This window comes from Tamandua tetradactyla, chromosome 11 (genome assembly GCF_023851605.1).
Source record: "Tamandua tetradactyla isolate mTamTet1 chromosome 11, mTamTet1.pri, whole genome shotgun sequence".
Taxonomy (NCBI): Eukaryota; Metazoa; Chordata; class Mammalia; order Pilosa; family Myrmecophagidae; genus Tamandua; species Tamandua tetradactyla.
Genome location: NC_135337.1, coordinates 93839026 through 93859980, shown reverse-complemented (window position 1 = coordinate 93859980; position 20955 = coordinate 93839026). Strand labels below are relative to the sequence as shown.

General features: G+C 42.9%; 1 protein-coding gene across 1 annotated transcript; it reads right to left on the bottom strand.

Moving 5' to 3' along the window:
- Nucleotides 1-3018: 3018 nt before the first annotated feature.
- On the bottom strand, nucleotides 3019-6851 carry CASP14 (caspase 14). The gene is made up of 6 exons (XM_077119625.1): nucleotides 6825-6851; nucleotides 5223-5372; nucleotides 4859-5084; nucleotides 3961-4077; nucleotides 3666-3769; nucleotides 3019-3178 (listed from the first exon to the last, which is right to left on the bottom strand). Exons 1-6 carry the CDS (start codon nucleotides 6849-6851, stop codon nucleotides 3074-3076), a joined length of 729 nt encoding a protein of 242 aa, XP_076975740.1. The 3' UTR covers nucleotides 3019-3073.
- Nucleotides 6852-20955: the final 14104 nt, after the last annotated feature.

Sequence of the window (20955 nt, the reverse complement as noted above, 5' to 3'; positions counted from 1 at the left end):
TAAAAAAAAGAACAAGCTTTGCAATTCTAACTGTTCATAGTTCACTTCCTTGGGACAATGTTTCCATGTCATAATAGCAACAAACATAGTAAATTCACAAGAAAAAAAAAAAAAACAGCCTCTCAAAATGCAGAAATAATCATCACCACTCCGGACTTAATGTGTCTGCTCTAAAAGCTTGCAATCTAGGCCCCTGTTTTCTTATAAACATTTTCTAAAGGTGACCATTCCTTGTTGTTTTTTGTTTCTGGTTTATTTTGCCTCGCCAAATGTCCCACATGTTCATTCACATCGCTGCATGCCTCATGACTTTGTTCCTTTTTGTAGCATCACAGCCTTTGTTCATTAGTGTACAGCATTGTTCGCCAATCTACTTCTCCATCAGTGCATCCTTCAGCCACCTGCATTCATCGGGCATCATGCAGAGGGTCCAAAGTCCACAGTCCATCCACATTCTCAATTTTAGATTATGTCTTTGTTCCCAAGAGTCAAAAAACCAACAAACACACCCTCACCAAATAGGAAATCTAAGCCTCCTCTTAACTCTTGTCCCTCCCCCCATTATTTACTTCTGCTGTTGCTGTGGTAGTGCTGATGGTTTCCTTCTGAACATAGCTCATAGCATGTAATAGCAGTTTCCCCCTGTACCCTGGACTTAAACACCCTTTATACAAGAATCATATCTTTGAAGCAATATTATGAGAACTCATTCATATTTCTAGCGTGAGTCAGTGGGACACGTAGATCTATACAACTCTTTTCAATCTTGCTCATCTTCAATATGGTAATATCACTTCTAGACCCACTAGAGAATCACCTTCGCCCCTATCTGTTCTCTTACGATGAAGTTCAACCTCATTAGCTAATGGTTCACTCATCTCTAGCTTCTATGTATCTCTAAGTCCCCTACATTCTGTATTATAAGCCTCTGATTATACCTTTATGACTTATAGTTCTTAAAAGCTACAGTCTATGACTGGACAATTCCTTAAGAACATTCTGCAGATGGAACAATTATGTAAAATATAGTCTTCTGGCATGAAAGTGTGTTTGGAATTTTACGAACTCCCAATTCATCTGGTTTTATGAAGAGACAGGATGAAGCCTCTGCTTCTCTATTTATGGTAGATACATCTGGGAGGCATCTGGTCATTGGGAAAACAAAACCAAATTCACAAATCCTTTCACATTGGTCCCGTGGTTTAAGCCCAGAATAAAGCTTCCAATGCATTCTTTCAAAATTTGACAATTTTTTTATTGAGCATCCATTAAATTGATATAAAGATTTATTCCCTTTCCTCAAGGGATTGTCATCATCAGCATGTCCTCAGCAAGAGAGCAGAGTCAACTAGAAAGAGCATTAGAGATAATTTTATGTAAGAGAGGATGGAAGATAATAGGAAGGGAGTACAGAGTGGGGAAATGACAACAAAGGTTTGGAAACAAGAATGAATAGGGGGGATGCTGGCCTTGTTGGAAGAGTGAATTCCTGGTGGGGGAGATGGGAGATGAGTTTAGCCGACTCTTGGCAGAAGGCAGAATTATAAGGTTTAAAAAGCCAAGATGTAGAACTTGATCTTGGTATCTAAATAATAGGACTCCCTTGTGTCTTCTTAGATGTTCTAGAGAAATCATTGTAGTTGGTGGAGGGGACAGACTGGAAGGGTGAGATGAGAGGCAGAGAGGAAGGACGCAAGGCAGTGTGAAGATTTAGATGAGAGATGGAACTTGAGCCTGGAGAATAATGTGCAAGGGAAGAGAAGAAAAGCATGAGACATCTCAAGGACAGGCTGGGTGGGGCATGGTGGCTGGTGACATGCAAAGGATGCAAGAAAAAGAGAGCAAGAAGCAACCAGAGAATTCTAAACCTGGGGTCTGAGGATATCAGGGAAAGCTTGCAAGAAGGACTGAGAGGAAAAGGCTCATCTTCGGCCAGGAAGATCATGGTGGGTATATCCTACAGTTACTTGAGACAGAAAAGTCAGGGCTGGAGATGGGCCCATGGAAGTCAGTGCATCTGATCCAACTTCCAGCCTGGTGCTGGCATTCCACAGAAGTAACCTTGATTGATGGTTATTGAGAATTTCTAGAAGTTGTCCAGAAAGCTCCTCCCTCCAAGATAGGGAGAACTTTTTTTTAGACAGTTCCTCTAATTAGAGAAGTTTTTTGATAGATCCAGACTAGGCAGTTAGTGGAAGGGAGGCTGAGCTGGAAGTCAGACCCTGCCCCTGCCACTGCCTTACTGTGTGACGTTTGACAAGTCATTTAACCTCTTTGGGCCTCTATTTTGTTGTCTCCAAAATAACAGATGACACCAGGTGATTTTCTAGCTCCAGCGTGCTCTAATTCAGAGTGGTTGACAGTTGAAACCATGAGAAAATATGAATGGGTGAATTTTCTTGGGGAGAAGGCAGAGTCCATGGTCTTGTGGGGAGTCTTTAGCAAGGGGAGGGCCCTGGAAAAGAGAAGGTAGCTTCACAGACAGAGTGAGGCTATGGAACTAGGGAAAGAATAATGATGCCAGGGCACCAACTTGCACCCAAGGATGAAAGGTCTTGGAGAGAAAATGTTTCTTGCTTTGCTGAATCAACAGAGTTTGGGAAGGGATCATTAAGAGAGGGAAATGAACGAGGGCTCAGATGATAACTCCAGGAGGAGATTTAGGAGCCAGTGAAGGTCTGATTGGGTGGGCACTGGCTTGTCATTGGAAAATCTTGACCTTTCATCGGTTGCATTTTTTCCGGGTCTGATTCATAGACAAAAGAAGAAGCGTTCCAATTGAGCACCAGAGCAGAAAGCGGGGTAAGTGAATGCCATCAGAGATTGCTTGGAGGTAAAGAGGTAAAGAGTCCCGCCCGAGGGAGGTGATGTTCATACCTTATGCTCAGTTTTGGCCGGCTTGCTCTAAGTAGGACAGGGACACATTGAAGGAGGGCTCGTATGAGGGGTGTGATAATAAGAAGGACCTCAGTGCCTTGGGAAGTAAAGGTTGTGGGGAGTAATGAGAGCTGCCTCTAAATAGGGGCAGAGAGGAAACCTGAAAGAGAGCCCCTCCTCTCCACCCTTTCTACTTCTACTGCAGATACAGCGCTTTCCGGAGGGTGCTTTGGATTTCGGGATTCGTTTTCCTCAGTTTTCCTCCCTGAAGCAGCTCTTTTTCTGCCATCTGCCGGGTTACCTGCAGAACAGGTGTGGTCAGCTTGGGGCTGAGCACCTGGGGGAATTGGTGCCATGTGCTTATGGGGAGAAGGTGAGAGAATGGGACAGGTGGGTTCTCACGTCAAGATGAGAGAGCTTTACAATTTTTATGAAATCACTGGTTGGACATTCTTTGTTATATATCTTTTCTAATCCACGATAAAACACATAACCATTAGAAGAAGGAAAAAATGTTTGCTCAAACACTGGGTAATTCTGAGAGGTGGGTACACCAGCATTTTTGTTTGTAGACCTTTATAGAAATTTACAGAAGATGTTGGAGGTCTCCACATTCAGGCAAATTGTTGCTGGGATGTGGGAATCCTAGTTTTTGGGTTAGGACCCCAGGTTGGATTTGGAGATGAGGAGAGGGGAAGAGGGCATGGAGAAAAGTTTGGAAAACGCTCAGGCCCCTGTTCTTCCCTGCCAGGCTGGGTGGGGGTTTCAGGTATCTTGTCTTAACTTACCTCTGTTAGAAGCTCCAGGATGGGTCCTTTATTCTCAGTGAAAACCTTAACCAGGGTCTGGATGAAGCAAGAACCCTTCTCATCATGTCGGTAGGCGATATACCCTGGGGATTGCAGACAGATCATGGAGTGGGCTCCAGGAGGCTCCATCAGGGGTTGGCTGGTAGTGATGCAACAGGCAAGGCACAAGGAAGCCCTTGTGCAGGGCAGGTCCTGAGGGAATCTGGAGGAGAGACTCAGACGTCCTATACAGTGGGTGAGGGCAAGGAGCTCTGGGTCAACTGGGAGCTCATACCTTCCACTGTGGAGTAGACATGCAGAACATCCGTGTAGGTTGGGATGGTATGGGGGTGGTCTCTTGTGATCGTTACTACCTCGCTTTCACCTATTTTTTCTCCAAGGTCCTTGTGTTCTGAAACATCAAGAAGAGGAGAAAGCAATTGGGAGGAAAGACAGTGTATTGTCCAATTTCATGTGTCAACTTGATTAGGTCATGGTGTCTAATTGTTTGGTCAAGCAAGAACTAGCCCGATTGTTACTGTGAGGATCTTTCTTAGATGGATTTGCATCTATAATCAGCTGATTGCATCTATGACTAATTGCGTGTACAATCAACAAAGGAGATTGTCCTCATTAATGAAGGAAGTCACTTCATCCAATCAGTTGGCAGTCTCAAAAGCCAGAACTGAGGATTTCAGAAGTCAGAAGGAAGAATTTCTATCTCTACTTCAGCCAACTAGTCAACTAGCTTTCCCTGGGGAATTCAACTTCACCTTCATTGGAGTTTCCAGCTTCCAGCCTACCCTATGGAATTCAGACTTGACAGCCCCCATGATCAATTCCCATCACAAATCTTTTTATCAATCTATTTCTATCTATCTATCTATCTATCTATCAATCATCTATCTAACTATCTATCTATCTATCTATCTATCTATCTATCTATCCATCTATCTATCTGTCTATCTATCTATCTATCATCTGTCTATCTATCTATCATCTCCTGTCATTTCTGTGTCTCTGTAGAACCCTGACTAATACAGATGGGGAAGGGAAAAAGTCCCAGGAAGTATGGTTAAGTGAAGATTCCCAGGCTCAGCTAGGGCTCTGAACTCTGGATCTGGAATCTGGGTTGGATGGTGGACCCTTTGGGCTCTGGGTTCTAGGTTCTATATTCTTGGTTGGGTTCCCACCTCCTCGACAGGCCTGCACAATGTACACCTTAGGCTTGGCTCTTAGTGCCAGGCAGTTCTTGTTGTTCAGGACCTCAAAGAGGTCCTGCAGCTTGACCATCTTGTCATCCTCCCCCTTGATGATGCCTTCATTCCCATGTGCCATGAGCACCACGAAGGCACAGCTGATAAAGTCTGTCCGGGCATCCATGCTTTGCTGGAATTTATCCAACTCTTCCTGGAATTGCTGGAATGAGAGGAATGACCAGGCTCAGGTGAAATCCTGGACCTCACCTTATGGTCCATCCTCCTGGCCCCTCCTGAGGTCCATTCCCCTGCCTTCTGCCCTCTGCTCCATCCCCCTGCCCTCTTGCACAGTACCTACCTGGGCTGTAGGGTCTCTCTTTATTGTGCTTTCAAATCCCAGCTGCTGAAACATGTGCTCCAAGGCCACCAGATCCTCCTCTGAACCTTCTCGGGCTTTGGTGACACACAGTGTAAGGGCCAACCGGGCACCTGACATATCATATACCTCCTAAGCCAAGAGGTGACAAAAGTCAGCAAAAGAAGGAAGGCAAGCACAAGCAAGGGACATGGCCTAAAGAAATCTGGTGTTAGGATAACAGCTAAAATACAGGATGACCCTTGAATTTGCATTTCAGATAGCCAGCCAATAATTCTTTAGTTTGAGTATGTCCCACATATTGAGACATTCTTATGCAATAACATTATTGGTTGTTCATCTGAAATTCAAATAATGGGCATCCTAGTTTCTAATTTTGGCCAAATCTGGGAAACCAACCTGAGGTCCAATTTTGTGTGAACTTGGGCAAATCACTGTTCTGTTTCCATATATGGGCAATGTATCTGTATTTGGGATTTTAAAAAATTATTTTTATTAAGAAATCTTCACACAGATGCATGGCATACAATCAGTGGCCCACAATCTCATCACATAGTTGTGTATTCATTGCCAGGATCATTTTTAGAACATTTGCATCACTCCAGAAAAAGAAATAAAAGGAAAAAAGAAAGACCTCATACATCCCATACCCCTTACCCCTCCTTCTCACTGACCACTAGTATTTCAATCTACCCATTTTTTTTTTTACCCTTTATCCTTCCCTATTATTTATTTGTTTTTATCCTTATTTTTTTAAATTCATTTGTTCATACTCTGGGTAAAAGGAGCATCTGACACAAAGTAAAAGCTACATCATTATGTGATTGTCTTCAAGAATCAAGGCTACTGGAACACAGCTCAACAGTTTCAGGTACTTCCCTTCAGCTACTCCAATACACCACAAACTAAAAAGGAAAGTCAATATATGCATAAGAATAGCCTCCAGTATAACCCCTTGACTCTGTTTGAAGTGTTTCAGCAATCGACACTTTATTTTGTCTCATTTCTCTCTTCCCCTTTTTGGTCAAGAAGCTTTTCTCAATTCCATGATGCAAGGTCCTGGCTCATCCCGGGAGTCCAGTCCCACATTGCCAGGGAGATTTACACCCCTGGGAGTCATGTCCCAAGTAGAGGGGAGGGCAGTGTGTGTGTGTGTGTTTAAAGGTCCCGTCTAGCTCTCATATGGTGCCTTTGCCTGTCTCCCTATCTTTTCCAAGATTGTTCTGAGAATTCCTCTATTGTTTTTTTGCTTGTAGAGGGTCTCAGAAGTTCTGAAACTGGTATTAAGATCCTGTCTTATCACTTTGGAGGAAGGATATTGTTTTTCTTCTCAGAAGGAAAACAGGGTACTGAAAATCATAGTGATAAGAACTCAATCATTGGATGCAGATATACCTGGGCTTCTCCGAATCCCTACTTTCTACATCAGAGTTTGTCTCCCTATCTGGATAATCAAAAGCACCCTCTAACTCTTTGTCCAGGTCCTGATTTTTTTTACTCCATCCACCCCCTCTGAAATATTAAGCTCCTTGCCACCATCCCTACCTCACAATGCTCCCATTTCCCAGCCTGCACCCATCCTACCTCCTCCAAAGGCTGAGGGTTGCTCATTTCTCCTCCGTCTCTGAGTCTGGTCCTCGGTGTCCTTGTGTGGATCCTAGGGGTCAGGAGAAGATAGGTTGAGGATCTCCAAGGAAAGGCAGAGGAGCTCAGGGGATAGAATCATTTGTCTGTACTGTTGAGACTGGATAGGATTCCAACTGGTGGGAACTTGGTACAGGTATGGGTCAGACCTGGCCAGGAAATGACACTACGTGAAGGGGGTCCTCTCCATCATGACCCCCCGGTGATGACTTCTATTCCTAGGTGCTCTCTAGAACTCCCACTCAGCCCAACCCACAATGCCACTCCTCTGGGACCTCCTGCATCCTTCCCTGAGGACACTCACCAGCCTGTTGTGGACTGGATTTGCCCCTGAAGGCCCTGGGTTCACGATCAGGGCAAGAGGCCATATGTACTTCCTTTGCCTCTCAAGAGATAACTGGAAGGGGAGGCATCACCAAAGGAGATGCTTGGAGGACACGCTTAAAATTAGGATGTCAACAAAGTGGGAAACACTTCTTTGAAACTTTTCCTGGGCGTGGGGGGGGGGGGTGGTCTTTAATCAGAAGAAGTCAGTTCACTACTTTCTCTCTTCCTTGATCCTGAACATTTATCCATGTTCTTACCTCTAATCTCTGAGCCCTGCCTCCATCTTTCTGGCTCCACAGAATGACTTTGACCATGATCTTGACATTTTCCAATCTCCCTGCCTTTTCTTACACTTTCTCTTCAGTTTGGAATTCACTTAGTATCCTTCTTCACTAGTCAAGACCCTCCTTGCCAATTTGAATGGTGTCATGACTGCTATGTCTTCTCCATCATCCATCCATTAATCCATCCACTCACCCACCCACCCACTCATGCACCTATCCAGCTATCCATCCATCTACCCATGCACCCACTCATCCATCCATCCATCCATTTATCCATTCACTCTCCCCTCATTCATCCATGGATGGATGGACGGATAGAATTTCTTTAGTTCTGGCGCAAATGGACCAGAGCACACATTCTTGCAGGGAGGGGCAGGGGAGTATGGGAAAGAGTGAGAGAAGGAGAGAGAGAGGAAATTAGAGAGGAAAAGAGAGACAGAGAGTAAGGAAGGAAAACAGAGAGGGAGAGGGAGTTCGAGAAACCAGGAGAGAGAGAGAGAGAGAGAGAGAGAGAGAGAGAGAGAGACAGAGACAGAGACAGAGACAGAGAGAGACAGAGAGACAGAGAGACAGAGACAGAGAGAATATCTGCCAATGCACTTACAACTCCAGAAGCCGCTGCTCAGCCTCCCCACCCTTCTATCTGCTAGTGCCGGGCTGGATACCAAGGAGGGCTGAAGACCACGTGCCAACCTTGGAGAAGTGACTGACAGTGCGGGAACGTCTCAGGTTCTTGCCGAGAACCTTGTCTATGAGTTGGGTAGCACAGAGTCTGGCCATTTATTGCTAACGAGCTCTTTATCTCTCAAGCAATCGCATGACAAAAAAGGCACACCCTTGGCACAGCCTTTGGTGAGGAAATGGAGCCAGGCATTTGTGTGATGGCAGGGCTGAGCCAGTATCTCTCGGCCAAGATGGCTGAGGTGGAGCATGCAAATGAGCCAGAGCTTTTGTCCTGGCCCAACCACAAAGACTCCCAACTCTCCTAGCTCCTGCTCATCCGTCACCTATCCATCATGGTGATCAATCGTTGTGACCACTTCTGTCCATTCCACAGCCAACCATGCAGATAACCAAACTCACTTGGTTATTAATCATGGAGTCCTCAACTGACTTGAGAGAGCAGCTTATTGCTCCCAGTTCTCAGATGGGGACTCTGAGGCTCAGGGAGGTGAAATGACTGTCCAAGCTCACTCAACTAGTAAGTGACCTGGCCTGACTGTCTTCCTCATGACCTTCCCCCTCTATTCTTTTTAGGTCTTAATTTAATTCAATTTTTTAAAACAGTTTTATTGAGGTGTAATTCATACGTCATGCAGTTCACCCTTTTAAGTTGCACAATGAGTGCATATTTAGTATATTCATAGAGTTGTGCAACCATCACCACAATAAATTTTAGAATAGTTTCATCACCCAAAAAACTCCATACACATTAGCAGTCATTCCCCATTTGCCCCCAAACTTCCAGCCCTGGGCAACCACTAATCTACCTTCTGTTTTGATGGGTTTTTCAATTCTGGACATTTCCTGTAAACAGTATCCTATAGTATGCATTTTTGCATGTGAGACTGGTTATTTGCATTTAGCTTAATGTTTTCAAGCTTCATACATGTTGTAACATGTACTAGAACATGTATCTTTTTATAGCTGAATAATATTCATTGATGTTGCATTTTATTTATCCACTCATGCATTGATGGACATTTGGGTGGCTTTTACCTTTTCATTACTGTGAATAATGCTCTAATGAACAAGCTGTTGTGCGCATGTACATTTTCAATTCTCTTGAGTTTACGTACCTCGGAGTGGAATATTTAAACAATAAGGATAGATATTCAGCAAAACTGGAATATTCTCATGCCTCCAATTCTTCCATTTGTTTTGAGGAGCCTCAGATTGGGAAGTTTCCTTCCAATCCCCTTATATCTGCATTAATTACTTTTTTTTTCCTTTCTTAGTTTCCATTCCATCTATCTATCTGTCTGTCTGTCTATCTAGCTATCTTTGAGAACTTGCATGAATAAAATACAGGATTCCCATATACCACCCTATTATTATGTCTTGCCTTGGTGTGGTAGCTTTGTACAATTGATGAAAGTCCATTTCTATAATTGTACTGTTAACTATAGTCCTTGGTTTAACTTATGGTTCGTGGTTTGTGTTGTGCAATTACATGGATTTTTGAAAAAAAAATTATCCTAGTAATATATCTACAACCTGAAATTTCTCCTTTTAACTACATTCAGATATTTAATTCAGTGCTGCAAATTACACTTTTAATAGCTGTTTATTTTTATATATGGACTCATTCTACTAAATTATTTCATTGCTTGCTTTGTTCTAGTTATATGTCTGGGTCATCCTTCTATATAAGTGTATATGGAATGACCTCACTTTTTATTTTCTTTCACAAAATGTTTTATTGAAGATAACAAACACGCAGAAAAGCATGCAAATCCCAAGCGTACAGCTTGATGAATTTTCACAAGCTGAACACACTTATGCAAACAGCATCCAATCAAAGCAAACAATGTGACCAGCTCCCTGCTACAGGATTTCTCCTGCTTCCTTCTCATCATCACCCTGTGCTCCCCCCACCCCACTGGAAACCACTATTCTAATATTAAATACCATAGATTAACTTTGCTTGTTCTTTGAACTTCCTACAATTGTCATCCCACAGTGTCTTCTGTATTGGACTTTTCATTCAGCATTATGTTTGTGAGATTCAACCATATTTTTGTAGATGGGTGTAGATCTTTGATTTTATTGCTTAATAACAGTATTTCTCAAATCTTTTACATTATGTTCACCCCCCCACGAGAAGCCATTTTAGACATTTTTTATTTTTTTTTAATTCAGCTTTACTGAGATATACTCACACACCATACAGTCGATCTGAAATATACAGTCACAGGTTCCCAGTATCATCACATAGTTGTGCAAACATCCCCATGATCAGTATCGGAACATTTTCATTACTCCAGAAAGGAAATAAAAATAAAAAATAAAACCCATATCTTCCCATACCCCTTACCCTCCCCACCCACCCAACCACCCATTGACTGATAGTACTGGTGTGGTACATTTGTTAACTGTTAATGAAAAACTATTAAAATATTATTGTTAACCATAGTCCACAGTTTGCAATAGGTACATTTCCCCCCATGTATCCATGTATTATTATTTTTTAAACATTTGTCCTCCGTATCATTTATGTATTTTTAACCATATTTTTTACACATCTGTCCATACCATATATAAAAGGAACATCAGACACAAGGTTTTCACAATCACACAGTCACATTGCGAAAGCTGTATCATTATACAATCATCTTCAAGAAACATGGCTACTGGGACACAGCTCTACATTTTCAGGTACTTCCCTCTAGCCTCTCTAATACACCTTAGACTAAAAAGGGAGAATCTATATAATGCTTAAGAATAACCTCCAGGATAACCTCTCAACTCTGTTTGAAATCTCTCAGCCACTGACACTTTATTTTAACTCATTCTCTTTCTCCCTTTCAGTCGAGAAGCTTTTCTCAATCCCTTGATGCCTATGAAATTTAATTCTACAGATATACTGTCTGTTTTTATCATATATGCATGTCTTGTGCTTTATAAATAAAAAGAATAAGATCGTTTTTACTCCCCAAGGGCTAATATTTGTCCCCTTGAAGCTGGTATTGCAGCTGATGAGGATGCCTGCTTTATAGTATTGCATTGCATGAATACACTGCAACAGAATTACCCAGTCTATTGGATGGCATTTGGGTAATTTCTGGTTTTTGGGAGATTACTGATATTCTAGTACATGTCTTTTGGTGAAAATATGCATGTGCTTCTGTTGGGTTAAACTGGTTTTCCTAGCTGCTGGGCATGTAAACAGGTGGCTCGTCAGAAGAGGGAACTTGGGACCTTCTGAGGGCTCATCGATGTACAGAGTGAGAAGGAATTGGTGAGGAACTGCCCTTCGATCCGGTAATCCCACTCCTAGGAACCTCTCCTGCAGAAAAGGCTCAATCGTGCACCTAAAGAGGCATGTCTGAGGACATTCATGGCAGCATGTACTTAGAAGTGGAATTGCTGGGCCATGGAGAATATCCATATATGGCTTTGGTTATGGCGAGCTGTTCTCCAAAGTGGTGCACCATTTTCAAGCTACTACCAGTCATTTATTAAGGTTCCAAATTCATGCCGACATTTGACATCTTTAATCTTTTTTTTTTTTATCTTAACCATTCCCATGGGTGTGAAACCTCACTGGTCTTAGGAGCCAGATAGTATCCAAAAAATGAGTATACAGCAGTTTGTTTAGTCGTCCCCTGTAGATGGATTGTTCAGGTGTTCCCAGTTTTCACCCTGACAATACATGCTGCCATGAATGTCCTCAGACATGCCTCTTTAGGTGCACGATTGAGCCTTTTCTGTAGGAGAGGTTCCTAGGAGTGGGATTACCGGATCGAAGGGCAGTTCCTCACCAGTTCCTTCTCACTCTGTAGATGAGACCTCAGAAGGTCCCAAGTTCCCTCTTCCGATGAGCCACCTGTTTACATGCCCAGCAGCTAGGGGACCCAGTTTAAAGACTCCACTGAGGGGTGCAGGCATATGTCTGATGAGGGGTTATGTATTGTCTTCCCAAAGTAGGTGACATTTTATTCAAGATCTTAGGTATGAGTAGGTACTCTCCCAATGGGCAAAGAAGGGAAGACAGCTCTCACAGAGGGATCCCTGCATGGGAGCAGCAGAGATGAAGGAGAAAATACAGTGTCAAAGGTGATGGTGATGAGAGATGAATCCAGGCGAGAGCTGAGTGCAGGTGGGAGGTGAATCCAGGAAGGAGCTGGCTCATGAAGGGAATTTAAGCTGGGTTAGATTTAAGCTGGTTTGGGTCAAGTTGCAATTGTAACCAGCAGTCCTGGTTTGCCCAGAATTGAGGGAGTTTTCTGGGATGCAGGAATTTCAGTGCTAAAGTGAAGGGAGAAGTCCCTGGAAAAGGAAGACAAATTGGTCACCCTGTCCAATGGGCAAGGATAGTCACTGAGGAATTCATAGCTGGGGAGTGACATGGTAGCTTTGGCTATTAGATTAGTCAGACTTCAGTTTGAAACGAAGCCCGTGTGGGAAGCCATTTCCATGTCCTCTCTGGAGTAGGTTGGATCCACTTTCCATGGTTCCTCAAACTTCTCCTGATTAGTCATGTTACTCTTATAATGCCAGTTTGATGTTTGCCTTCCCCAAAAGTCAGAGGGTCCATGCGACCGTGAGGCACACATCCCACATGGACATGGCACATGGAAAATGCTCAACGAATGGCTGTGATTTGGAAACAAAAGCATGGTGTTGTCAGAACTGACACTTGTGCCCTTCAATCCTAGAGGTCTTTTTTGGTTTGAATTGTGTCCCCCCCAAAAGATAGGTTGAAGTTCTAGTGCCCGGTGCCTGGGAATGTGACATTACTTGAAAATAGGGTCATTGTAGTTCAAAGTCATTAAGTTAAAATGAGGTCACACTGGTGCAGGGTGGTCTATTAATCCAATATGACTGGTGCTCTTTTTAGAAGGGGGAGACTTGGACGCAGAGAAGGCCGCTGTGTGATAATAGAGGCAGAGCTTGAGTTGTGCCACAAGTCAAGGAATGCCAGGGAGTGCCAGCTACTGCCAGAGGCTGGAAGAGGCAAGAGAAACTCCCCTGGAGTTTTCTGAGGGAGCATAGCCCTGCCAACACCTTGATTTCAGACTTCTGGCACATGGTTGTGAGAGAATCCATTCTTGTGTTAAAGCCACTCAGTCGCTGGTACTTTGTTAACAGCTGCCCCAGGGAACTAAGACAAGGGATAAACTGGGTATAACAACACATCCCTCATTAAGAGTGTGGCATGAAATCACCAAATACAGGGCTTGGGGGGCACATAATAGCCGCTCAAGAAATCTTAGTTGAACATGAAGCAGAATTATATGTTAGAGGAGGATGAGTCACCGTGAGCTCAGGCAACCATTAGTGGTTTAGCCAACTAATTAAATACAAACATCACTTGTGTTATTAGCATTAATTTAATCATTATTTAATTTTATTTCCAATAAGGTTTTATTGTTTTCTTGTACGACGGCTCACGGTCTCCTGAGCAGCCAGTCTATAGGCACATGTCGGGGTGACTAGTGCTGGTTTCGGAGTACAGGAGGCTGTGGGAACTCCAAGGAGGCTCGAAAACAGGCATGATGCAAAATTCTGACTTTGGCCCCAAGCAAATTGCTTAGCCTTTCCAAGCCAGAATAGTTTTACCTGTAAAACATGGATGGAAATGTCTGCTTCTGAGAACTGTGGTGAGGATGAAACGAAACGATTTCAGCAAAGTGGCGGGGTGCTGCCTTATCATCTGATGGACGCTGAGCTAGCTCTGTCCTTGCCCCTGAGAACACAGCTTTCAAGGGGTTTATATCCCAGGACCATATTTTTCCTCCACAGCTGCTAATTCCTTGGGGAGTTCTTGAAACTATTGACTTGGGTGGTGGTAGTGGTGGGGTGTCTCCTCCAGAGGTTCTGATTTACGTGATCTGAGAGGAGCTTCTGATGTTAGTACTTTTTAAAGAGGTTCACAGGCGATTCGAATGGGTGGCAAGGTGGAATGCTGCTGGTTTTGTGGAAGAGACAGGCAATAAGCAAACAGATCAATAAGCAAGCTAATTCGGATGGTGATAAGCATCTAAAGTGGAATTAAACAAGACAAGAGTGGTCGGAGGTGGCCACAGACGGGGGCGCTGGTTCTTGGCTGTGGCACAAGATGAGTTCTGGGTTCTGGGCTACTCCATCCGTATGGTCCAAGTGGATTCCTTCCCCATTTCTCTTTTGTTCTTTTCTTTTTTTAGAGCTTTATTGAGATACAATTCACAAACCATACAATCAATCCATTTGAAGTGTACAGTTCTGTGGTTTTTAGTGCATTCACAGATATCTGTAACCATTACCACAATCAATTTTAGAACACTTTTCATCCCCTGAGTAAGAACCCTGTACCCTTTAGCTGTCATTAACCCCTCCGCTCCCCCACCTCATCCCTAAGCAACCACTAATCTATTTTATGTCCTCATAGATTTATCTATTCTAGACTTTTCACATAAATGGAATCATAGAATATGTGATCTTTTGTGATTGGCTTTCACTTAGTATAATGTTTCAAGTTTCTGTCTTTGTTGAAGCATTCGTTCTTATGGCTGAATAACATTCCAATATATGAATATACCACATTCTGTTTATCCATTCATCGACTGATGGATGTTTGGATTGTTTCCATATCTTTCGTAGAAACCTTAGAGCACAAAATTTAAGATATTTAGTATTGCTTTTAGATTTATATTGTTTCATCTTTTTAAAATTTTTAAATTAAAAAATAAAACAACAAGCTCAAACATTCTTAACATACGATCATTCCGTTCTACATATATAATCAGTAATTCACAATATCGTCACATAGTTGCATATTCATCATCATGATAATTTCTTAGAACATTTGCGTCAATTCAGAAAAAGAAATAAAAAGACAACAGAAAAAAATTCATACGTACCGTACCCCTCCCTTTCATTGATCACTAGCATTTCAATCTACTAAATTTATTTTAACATTTGTTTCTCCTATTATTTATTTTTATGCTGTATATTTTACTTGTCTGTTGATAAGGTAGATAAAAGGAGCATCAGACATAAGGTTTTCACAATCACATAGTCACATTGCGAAAGCTATATCATTATACAATCATCTTCAAGAAACATGGCTACTGGAACACAGCTCTACATTTTCAGGCAGTTCCCTCCAGCCTCTCCATTACATCTTGAATAACAAGGTGATATCTACTTAATGTGTAAGAATAACCTCCAGGATAATCTCTTGACTCTGGAATCTCTCAACCATTGACACTTTATTTTGTCTCATTTCACTCTCTCCCCTTTTGGTCGAGAAGGTTTTCTCAATCCCTTGGTGCTGAGTACCAGCTCATCCGAGGATTTACGTCCCACGTTGCCAGGAAGGTCCATACCCCTGGGAGTCATGTTCTACGTAGAGAAAGGGAAGCCAGTGAGTTTGCTTGTCATGTTGGCTGAGAGAGAGAGGTCACATCTGAGCAACAAAAGAGGTTCTCTTGGGGGTGACTCTTAGGACTAATTGTAAGTAGGCTTAGCCTATTCTTTGTGGGGTTAAGGTTCATACGAACAAACCCCAAGACTGGGAATTCAGCCAATCCTTTGGTTGTCCCCACTGCTTGTGAGAATATTAAGAATTCTCCCCTTGGGGAAGTTGAATTTTCCCCCTTTCTCACCATTCCCCGAAGGGGACTTTGCAAATACTTTTTTATTCACTGTTCAAATCACTCTGGGATTTATTGGGGCATCACTCTGGACAAACCTACACAAAAATCTTATGCCCTACTCAAGGTTCCATGTACTTATTGTGTTCAATTAAGCCGTTCACATAAGTTATATTAGGAAGTGCAGTAGTCAAAATATAAATTTTGTACCAAATAAACATTTTTTGCTTTAGTCTCGCAGGTAAGTTAAAGTTTTAAAATATTAATTACCATCTATTTTCAACACCCTGAAAAGAACAAAGGAATGACATTCCTTTGTTCTTCCTCATGCAAAAACATTTCATTTATCTTTTTTTTTTAAATTCTTTGAGATCTATTCACACACCATACAATCCATCCAAAGGAGACGATCAGTGGTTCCCAGTATCACGCATAGTTGTGATTTCATTACCACATCCATTTTAGAACATTTTCATGCCTTCAAAATAAAACAAACAGAAAATCCAAAATATTCCATACCCTTATCCCCCCATTATTGACTCATAGTATTGAGGTTGTACATTTGTTACTGTTGATGAACGAATATTAAGATATTACTGTTACCTATAGCACATAGGTTGCAATAGGTACACTTTCCCCCCATATGCCACTCTGTTGCTAATTCCTTGTAATTGCAACATGCATTTGTTCTAGTTCATGAAAGAACATTTTAATATTTGTACAGTTAATCAATCATCCACAGGATTCTCTGTGTTATACATTCCCATGTTTTAGCCTCCAAATTTCCTTCTGGGGACATTACATGGCTCTAAGCTTCCCGTTTCCACTACATTCACCCACCATTCAGCATGGTTAATTATACTCACAATTACACAGTCCCATCGCCTCGATTCATTTCCAAACATTTATATTTGATATAGCTAAAAATTCCTCTCATATCAAGCCACCATAGTACATTCCCTTGCCTCATTCTATCTCCTGGTAACCTATAGTCTAGATTTTATGTCTATGCATTTACATATTATAAATACTTCACTTTCATGAGATCTTACACTGCCCTTTCTATCTGATTTATTTCATTCAACATCATGTCCTCAAGGTTCATCCATATTGTCACTTGCTTCAGGACTTCATTCCTTCTTACAGCTGAATAATATTCCATCAAATGTATAGAACATATTTTGTTAATCCACGCATCTGTTGGTGGACACTTGGGTTGCTTCCATCTTTTTGCAATTATGAATAATGCTGTTATGAACATCGGTGTGCAAGTGTCTGTTTGCATCCCTGTTTTCAGATCGTCCCCTCTTCTCTTTTACCACTGGGTCCCCAACTCAGCTGCACGCTGGAATAACCAAGGGCATTAAAAAATATTACTTGGATCCCATCTGCAGAGGTTCTGATTTAGTTGTTGGAGCCCAAGCCAAAGGACTTTTTTTTCCTCTTGTGGCAAAATACACATAATGTAAACTTTACCATTTGAACCATTTTAAAGTGCACAATTTAGTGGGATGCATTATATTCATGATGTTGTGGAAACATTTTCATCATCCCAAACAGACACCCCTTAGCAGTCACCACCCCCATTCCCGCCTTCCTCCATCCCCTAGCAATCACAAATCTGTTTTCTAAGCTCAGCATTTGAAACACCTAATTTCATGTAGGTATTTTCACTTCTGGCTTCTCAGGTACAAGACCTGAGAGTGCTTCCTCTCGTCTGCCAGGTCCACCCCTCGGGCGTTTGTGCATCTCACTCACTCCCACCTGCTTTCCTTGCAGATCTGATGAGTTCCCTCTGAGCAGTTCTGGCCAAACAATTTATTCTGCTGAGCCTGTGAGACTCTCTCAGATGGACTTGGCTCTTTAATCTTTCTTTCATTTCTTTTTTTCAAGGGTCTGATCCTGGGGAATGAATGAAGGGAAGCAAGAAAACTTAGGGGTCAGAGAGAGCTGTCTTTGGAGTCTGGCTCCACTGCTTTTTGAGCCAACTTACTCAATTTCCCTAAACTTCCATTTTCTCTGAAGTTGTACAGTTGTGGTCAGAATTAGGGCTCGTGTTCTTAAAATGCTCTCAGTGGGTGCTGGAGCAGTGGCAGCTGTGCAGTTCTGCTTCCTACTGAGCCGGGGCACAGTGACTTTGCAAAACTTTGATATATTCAGGGAGGGAAGGAGAGCCCAGGGCACATGGGTGTCTTCCCAGAATGTGGCTGACAAAATCCTGCCTGACAACATGCCCTCTCATCTTGTTGATGCACGTAAGCTATTTACCCCCGAGGGATCCTCCAATGATGAGACGTTGCCAAGTTTTTGGGCAATGCCACCTCCTTTCATCACGGTGAGAGTTCGCTTCTGCAGGTCCTGACAGAGGTAAAGAGGCCCCAAGAGGTCAGGGTCTGACGTTCAGATGGAACCGTGGGCTGGGGGCAGATGGGGGTTTAGAAATTAGAGGAAAGGGTGCTGTTGGTGCAAAGATGACTTCGTGGCGGGAATGTGAGACTTGGGTGAATGTGAGGACTTTAGATGCATGGCCATTCTTTGGCCAAGTGTTTCAAGGCAAGACACACCTACCTTGACCATGAACTCAAAGGAAAATGGCGCTCAAGAAGAACATGTATATATCAGTGAAGCTTTTTGTCTCACTCCAAGAGACTGGGAAGCTTGCGGATGGGACCTCTCACTCAAATCTAAGCTGTTTCTCAGATGTGTTTTTGGAATCCAAAGATCCCATTGCTGATGTGACCTTCATCTTGGTTCCTTTGCAGTTGTCCTTTATTAATTGAAACCAAATATAGAATAAGTTGGTCTCAAAGGTCTCTTCACATTAGCGTCACTTGTAGCTTTAAAAAATCCTACAACAGGGGCTGCAAGGGTAGTTCAGTGGTGGAATTCTCACCTGCCATGTGGGGGACCCGGGTTCGATTCCCAGTCCATGTGCTTCCCTGAAACAAACAAACAAGCAAAACAAACAAAAATTCAAGAAATGGTGCTGCAATAACAGGATACTCACATGGAAAATTAATGAAATGTGACCCTGCCATACGGCATACAAAAAAAAAAAAATCCTACAACATCCTACATCCCCAAAGGAAACCCATTAAGCACTCACGCCTCATCCCCCTCCCCCAGTCCCTGGTAATCTCCAACTTACTCTCTGTTGATGGATTTACCTATTCTGGACATTTCATATAAATGGAATCATACAATATGTTACCATTTGGGTCTGGCTTATTTCACTGAGCATTATGTTCTGAGGTTCACCCCAGAACTACATTCCTCTTTTTTTTCTTCTTGCATTTCATTATTTATTTAGATGGTTAAGCTCTCACTCTGGTTTTTCACAAGTGGGTGAAAAACTTGTGAGCTTGTGAATAATTTAACACTGACAAATCATTTTTCTTACAGAATTGAAACCACACATTCCCAGATAGCATAAATATATGGTTGATCTAACATTAATACCCACCACCATTTTATCATTTACATAATAAAACAAATAATCCAATATCCAAATATTAAGTTACACAGTTCAAAAGGCACATAAAATAAATAAAAATTTCTGCTGAATCATTAGCAGAAAACTACTTTGATGTTTTATTTGCAAAGAGGTTGGGAAGGGAAGGGGAAAAATAAATCACATTTCCAGCAAAAATAATAGCTGGTAAGCAACTTCCATTAGACGTGGAAAAAAATTGCAGGAATTTCAGAGATTTTATGGTTAAGAATTATTGTAGCCACCCTAACAAAACATGTCTATCTTTTAAAAAATATTTATGAAATTAAAGAGTTTCATGTTCTGCACAAGACAAAAGCAGTAGTTTACTAAGATAATTTAATAAACCCTGCCCATTCATTTCTCAGGCCCTCCTGGGTAAATCGCACCCCAAGATGCAAACATTAAATTAACCGTCAGGCGCTTTTGTCTGGAGAGAGGAAGGACGTGTGCTTCTGTTCGATGTAGAGTTTCAAAACGGAAGTCCCAAAATGAGATTTATAGATAAACGTTAAATAATCCCTGTGAGTCTCGGTAAGCTTCCGACAAAATTCAATGGTGGCCCAACCCTGGCGTGCACCTGCATGGATGTCGGGGAGTAGAAGCATAACGTGAACATGCAAACGGCCATGTGGCTCCTACTTCCAAACAACTGAAGGAATAAGCCATGTGAGGTCTAGGGAGCTCAGAGTTCCTGGGGTTTTTTTTTTGTTGAGACAGAAACAGTTTATTCAGCAGAGGCAACGCGGCCAGGCCCGTCCAGGCGGAGCTGGGGGGGGGGGGGGACAGGGGGGGGCAGGGACACGGAGAGAAGAGAGAGAAACAGGGAGGGAAAGAGAGCCAGAGAGCCCCCCGGAGGGAAAGAGACAAAGTAGATGAGAGAAACAGAGACAGATGGGGGGGGGGGGGATGAGAGAGATGGAGAGAGTGTTGGAGAAGAAGAGAGGTGGAAAGAGAAGGCGCAGGTGAGGAGTTAGAAAGAACCAGAGAGAGTAAAAGGGGAAAAGAGAGAGGCTGAGTGGAGAGACTGGGAGAGAGAGAGAGGGACAGAAATGGGAGAAAAGGTAGTGGGGGAGAGAGAGAGAAAGAGAAGAGACTCAGAAACAGGGAGACATGGTGGAGAGAGAGAGAATCGGGGAGGTGAAAAGATGGAGAGACAGAGAGGGAGAGAGACAGGGACAGAGAACAAGAGGGAGAGAGAGAGGCAGGGACAGGCAGAGGGAGGAAAGAGAGGGAGGGAGAGTGAGACAGAGAGAGGGGCAGAGAGAGAGAGACAGAAGGAGAGAGAGAGACAGGGAGGGGGAGAGAGGGAAATAGAGATACAGAGAAAGGAGGAGAGAGAGAGAGAGGACAGAGGGGAATAGAGGGGTGAGAGGGGGGAATAGAGAAGCAGAGAAGGGAGAGAGGGAGAGAGAGACAGAGAAAGGAGAGAAAGAGGGGGAGAGAGTGGGATGGAGGAGAGAGACAGGGACAGAGAGGGAGAGAAGGAGAGAGACAGGGACAGAGAGAGGGAGAGAGAGAAAGGGAGAGGGAGTCAGGGAGAAAGAGACAGAGAGAGACAGGGACAGAAGGGAATAAAGAGGGAGAGGGGGGAGAGAGACACACAGAGAAAGGAGGAGAGTGAGAGAGTGAAGGAGAAAGAGAGACAGGGCCAGAGAGGGAGAGAGGGA